The sequence below is a fragment of the Borostomias antarcticus genome, assembly GCF_949987555.1.
Source record: "Borostomias antarcticus genome assembly, chromosome: 14".
Taxonomy (NCBI): domain Eukaryota; kingdom Metazoa; phylum Chordata; class Actinopteri; order Stomiiformes; family Stomiidae; genus Borostomias; species Borostomias antarcticus.
In genome coordinates, this window is record NC_140247.1 from 6100451 (window position 1) to 6106450 (window position 6000).

At 57.6% G+C, this 6000-nt stretch overlaps 1 protein-coding gene across 1 annotated transcript in view; it reads right to left on the bottom strand.

The window, feature by feature from the left end:
- Positions 1 to 6000, bottom strand: part of unc5a (unc-5 netrin receptor A) — a gene marked incomplete at both ends in the record, with an annotated part of 179401 nt that overhangs the window by 46406 nt on the left and 126995 nt on the right. Inside the window, one exon of the mRNA XM_084449127.1 lies at positions 4645 to 4812. Within this exon, the coding sequence (XP_084305253.1) occupies positions 4645 to 4812 (168 nt within the window). The remainder of the gene's footprint in view (positions 1 to 4644; positions 4813 to 6000) is intronic.

The following is a 6000-nucleotide window of genomic DNA, read 5'->3' on the forward strand; positions in this document are numbered from 1 at the left end:
CTGGCTTCCGCAGCCACCACCCGCTGGCTTATACAGTACGTGCGCGCATTGGCGCATTTGCGTATGCACGCACGCACACACACACACACCATAACCCCCCCCCATCCCCCTCTCCCCGGCCCCCATCTACACACCGACGCCAGTCTACCAATCCCTGAGTTTGTTTATTTTCTATCTAGCAAATGAATCTCCCCAACTCCCCTGGCCAGCCGGAGGGACGAGAACACTATTTAAATAATTCACACATTTTCACACACATTCCCTGCGGTTGCTTGTTGATTCAGGCAGAAAAAAACGTCTGTTTCCCTTCGCCTGAGACGGGAGGCTATCACTAACTCAGCCGTCCACTTATTTAACTACTTAGCCAGCAGTTCGTATTGTTTTGGGGTGCCCCTTCCAAGCCCTTGTCTGTATGGAAAGGGCATTCAAACACAGTCCAAACTTGAGCCGCCGTCTTATCGTCACGTACTGTAGCTGGTCGGCCGCGCAGAGAGCCGTTACTGTCGCAGGACCGTGCAGCAGTGTCTCGGCGCCTTCGTTAGCCCGCTGACCCTCCCTGACCCTGTGTGTGGGAGGTGTTGGAGGGAACTGTGGACATCCGGTTTGGGTCGTGGCTCTCTAGTCGTGGCCGTCTCCCTCCTCTCTCTCTCTCTCTCTCTCTCTCTCTCTCTCTCGCTGCTGTGACCACAAGTCAATGCGGTGTGGCTAAGGCCAATGACGAGAGATGGCGGAGAGGGGGGTGGGGGTGGAGGAGAGGACCGGGAGGGCGGTGGGAGGCAAAGGGGGAGGAGTGAAGGGAGACTGGGGGAGGGTTGGGTGAGAGGAGGGGGGGGGAGTGATGAGCTCTTATGTGGTTTGGCAGCGGATCTGTTCTCCTGTCAGGGTGTGTGAGGCTTCGCGGCGCCGTCTTCCCCGGCGCGGGGTCCATCTGATCGCACAAACGGGCAGCTGCCAGCCCCCCACGCAGTTTGGGTTTTACAATCTTCTGACAAGGAGGGGGGGCTCACGTTCACACTGCTAGGCTGCTGCGCACTGACAGGGCGTAGGAGGGAACAGATCCATGTTGGTTCAGAGAGGCTTCCCACACGCTGACTTTACCTGCATATATTTGATACTTGATACTTTATTATGTTTCGGTCACACTAGACCTTCATCAGGTTACAATGAATCACAATACCAGACAAACTAATATACTGTATAGGGAACATTTTCTCTGGATAGACCCGTCAGGGGTGTCAAATTATTAGTCCCACAGGCTGTATGCAATGAAACACTCATCACCCATCACCAAAAAAGGACATCCGGCCTGAGATAGACAGCAGCCACATAAAATATTAAATACGAACTTGTTTTTAATCATCACAATTGATCACATTATTATGTTGTTGTTGACACCAAATGATTGTCTTTGAATGGAGTTGGGTGATTCATTTGTTAGTATTTTACACACACAACTGTTTTCCTACTAAAAGGTGTGTGCATGAGTACTTTCGATCAGAATGGATATCAATACTGTTCAGACGAAGCTGCCCAAATGCCCCAGAACCATGAATTAGTCAGCTGCTGAAACATAAAATGTCCTCTACCCATTTTATAAAGATCTGAAACAACAAAAAGAGAACATAAAATGCACTGGAAAACAAATGATCACCAAAAAACTTCTGGCTTGGTTAATTAATGAATTCCTAAAACTAGATCTCATTACTGTATATCATGGCATTTTAAGTAGCACAACATGTACCAAACAAAGCAAACAAGAAAGCACACCCGATAAGCACCAAAATATGGCACCCAGAAACAACTGTATTCAAATGAGTTCCAGTAAATATGAACTATCCATAACAGCTCTCAAATATTTGACTAGGGTTAGGGCCAGGGCCAGGGCTAGGGCGGGGTAGAGAGCCACCAGGGCCAGCCTGTCTCTGCCCCCAGCCTGGGATGATTCATACGCACCACTCACAATCCGTGTTTTTGATAAATCAGGGAGGAGCCCCCATGTGATCCCCCCCCCCACCCCACCCCCCACCCCCTGTGGGGCTGTGGTTGCTGGGCCATGTCTGTGGGTTTTATAAACGGCCCCCACTGAGGAAGCTACGCCGACGAGGTACCTCTTCTGATTAGAAAGCCCATCACCTCCTCCTCGTTCCCCTGCCTGTCCGTCTGCCTGTCTGTCCGTCTGCCTGTCTGTCCGTCTGCCTGTCTGTCCGTCTGCCTGTCTGTCCCTCTCTGTCTGCTCCCCTGCCTCCGCCCGCATCCGCTCGCCTCTGCCTCCCTCTGCCTCCCTCTGCCTCCCTCTGCCTCCCTCTGCCTCCCTCTGTCTGCTCCCCTGCCTCCGCCCGCATCCGCTCGCCTCTGCCTCCCTCTGCCTCCCTCTGCCTCCCTCTGCCCTCTCTGCCTCCCTCTGCCTCCCTCTGCCTCCCTCTGCCTCCCTCTGCCTCCCTCTGTCTGCCTCTGTCTGCTCCCCTGCCTCCGCCTGCATCCGCTCGCCTCTGCCTGCCTCTGCCTCCCTCTGCCTCCCTCTGCCTCCCTCTGTCTGCCTCTGCCTCCCTCTGCCTCCCTCTGCCTCCCTCTGCCTGCCTCTGCCTGCCTCTGCCGCCCTCTGCCTCCCTCTGCCTCCCTCTGCCTCCCTCTGCCTCCCTCTGCCTGCCTCTGCCTGCCTCTGCCTGCCTCTGCCGCCCTCTGCCTCCCTCTGCCTCCCTCTGCCTCCCTCTGCCTCCCTCTGCCGCCTGCCTTCCTTGGCTGACTGAGCCCTGGACCTCAGGAGGACTGGGGTCTGGAACACGGGAAGAGACAGCTTAGGTCTGTCTGAGACCTCTGCTGCCCTGTCTCTATACGCACTGATTACTGAGAGAGAGAGAGAGAGAGAGAGAGAGAGGAAGAGAGGAAGAGAGAAAGAGAGAAAGAGGTGAAAGAAGAACGTCTCGTCAAGCAAACAAAAGAGCATATTGAGGTGTGATGGAGGTCAAGCCACCACTATATCCCTCCTCAAACGAGGACCAAAGAAAGTTGCGCCTCTATACGAGCCAGCCTTCAGACTGCACTCGCTGGGCGCAACGCAATTTGGGTTACAGTACCCTCGGGGTTCAAATGACACACTCACTCTTGGGCTGGTCCCTAACACACCAGCGGAACGGACCGGCCGTCGTTAATCCCCTTAGCGGCTGGCGAGCCGACCCACCCACACCCATCCGTCTCCTGGGGACGCCGCACACCCCGCACACTCCTGTAATTCCAGCTCTGTGTCCCCGGGCCTAATGACGCCGCATCTATCTACGTATCCCTCCTCTGGGCCCACAGCCCTAATAACGCCACATCTATCCAGATATCCCTCCCCAGCTGCCAGGCTCCTGCGGTCCTGTGTTCACAGCACACCTCTATTTCCCGCCGTTAGCGTTGCGTTCCTAGCAGCCATTTTTGTTGGCGCCCAGCCCGGCGCCAGGTGCTGTGTTTAGGTTACCGCTGCAGGGGAGAGACGTGAAACACAGCAGCTAGATAGACAGAGAGAGAGAGAGAGAGAGAGAGAGAGAGAGAAACTCTGGCAGAGGCAGGTGGAGAGAGGGAGAAGGGGAGGAGAGAGGGAGAGGAGGAGAGGAGGGAGGCGAGGGAGAGACGCAGAGGAAGGAGAGAGCAGTGAGAGAGGGATGTGAGGTGGCTGGCCGGTGTCGGCTTTCCCGTCTGCTGTTCCCGGAGTGCGGGAGTCTCTCCTCCGGTCAGCCGGGCGGCCGAGTGCTGGACGCGTGCCTGGCTTCTCCGTCCGCCGCCGGCCTCTCGTGCTAACACAGCACACTCCTCCCTCCTTATTCTCTACATCGTTATCCCCTTTTCTCTTCACCCATTCTTTTTTTTCTCTGTCCCTCCTCCCCTCTCGCTCTTTTCCTCCCTCTCCTTTCTCTCCTGTCCTCTCCGTCCTCCCCTTCCCTCCATACCTCCTTTTTTCACCCTTCCCTACCCTCTCTCTCTCCTATCCACCCCCACCCCCCCATCTCTCTCCCTCTCTCTCTCTCTTTCCCCCTTGCATCTCTCCATCTGGAGGCTAATGTGGGCCTGTAAATGAAGCAGGCTGACTTCCATCTCGGCCTTGCCAGGAATCGATAACCGCTGCTCAGCACCAGGCAGGCACACAGCCCCCGAGACGGCCGGGGGGAGGGGGGGAGAGATCAAATACGCCTTAACTCCTCACACGTACTCACGGCGCACCGGCTGTGCCATAATTCAGCTTTTTATTGCACATATTTACTACATGGCTTGAGCACCAAACAATAACAGATGTACTGGCTGCCGTGACGCTGCTCTGGCTGGGGTTACGTCTCTTTAAGGAGACAGGTCTGTAAAGCAGGAGAGAGGCATGAATGGAGTCTAATGATGTTAAATTACCCCAGAAGCACCACTGCGAATGGAAAAGGTCGGTATTATTGCCACTCAACTGGAACCAATCTTACACAGGAAACAGCTAATTCATAGAACATAACAACATCTGCTTAATGCCAAAACGATGTGCAGCAAAAGAGAGGGTGACGAAACCTAAAACATGAACTAATGACTTCTAGATGCAGGGTTGGGGGGGGTTGGCACAAAAAAAAAGAAAAAAAAAGCGAAGCCACAGGAAGCCGAGCACCACGGAACAGGAAGTGGGCTGGGAGTTACCTGGACAGGTGGCTGTGCAGGCGCTTTTCTGGACACTCTGGCCCTCGCAGGAAGTGCCTCCGTTCAGTGGGGCGGGATTGGTGCAGCTCCGACTCCTCTTCTGCCAGCCACGCCCACAGACGGCGCTGCAGGACGACCAGGTGGTCCAGGTGGACCAGCCGCCGTTCACTGTCCATGCCACGCCACGGACGGAGGGATGGACGGGGGGATGAGGGAGGGGGGGATGAGGGAGGGAGGGAGGATGGAGGGAGGATGGAGGGATGGAGGGAGGATGGAGGGAGGGGGGGGGTGGACGGAGGAATGAGGGAGGGAGGGAGGGAGGGAGGGGGTGGACGGAGGAATGAGGGAGGGAGGGAGGGAGGGAGGGAGGGAGGGAGGGAGGGAGGGAGGGAGGGAGGATGGAGGGAGGGAGGGAGGTAGGATGGAGGGAGGGAGGGTGGACGGAGGAATGAGGGAGGGAGGGAGGGAGGATAGAGGGAGGGTGGACGGAGGAATGAGGGAGGGAGGATGGAGGGGGGGTGGACGGAGGAATGAGGGAGGGAGGATGGAGGGGGGGTGGACGGAGGAATGAGGGAGGGAGGGAGGGAGGGAGGATGGAGGGAGGGGGGGGGTGGACGGAGGAATGAGGGAGGGAGGGAGGGAGGGAGGGAGGATGGAGGGAGGGAGGGAGGGAGGATGGAGGGAGGGAGGGAGGTAGGATGGAGGGAGGGAGGGTGGACGGAGGAATGAGGGAGGGAGGGAGGGAGGATGGAGGGAGGGAGGGTGGACGGAGGAATGAGGGAGGGAGGATGGAGGGGGGGTGGACGGAGGAATGAGGGAGGGAGGATGGAGGGGGGGTGGACGGAGGAATGAGGGAGGGAGGGAGGGAGGGAGGATGGAGGGAGGGGGGGGGTGGACGGAGGAATGAGGGAGGGAGGGAGGGAGGGAGGGAGGGAGGATGGAGGGAGGGTGGATGGAGGAATGAGGGAGGGAGGGAGGGAGGGAGGATGGAGGGAGGGTGGATGGAGGAATGAGGGAGGGAGGGAGGGAGGGAGGGAGGATGGAGGGAGGGGGGGGGTTGGACGGAGGAATGAGGGAGGGAGGGAGGGAGGGAGGGAGGGGGGGGGTTGGACGGAGGAATGAGGGAGGGAGGGAGGGAGGGAGGGAGGGAGGGAGGGAGGGAGGATGGAGGGAGGGAGGATGGAGGGAGGGGGGGGGGTTGGACGGAGGAATGAGGGAGGGAGGGAGGGAGGGAGGGAGGGAGGATGGAGGGGAGGGAGGGGGTGGAGGGACAGAGCAGCCAGGATTACCCGACATGCACCAAGGAGAGAGTCGTGTTGCTATTGTCTGACCTCTATGACCCAGCACCGTCAGGTA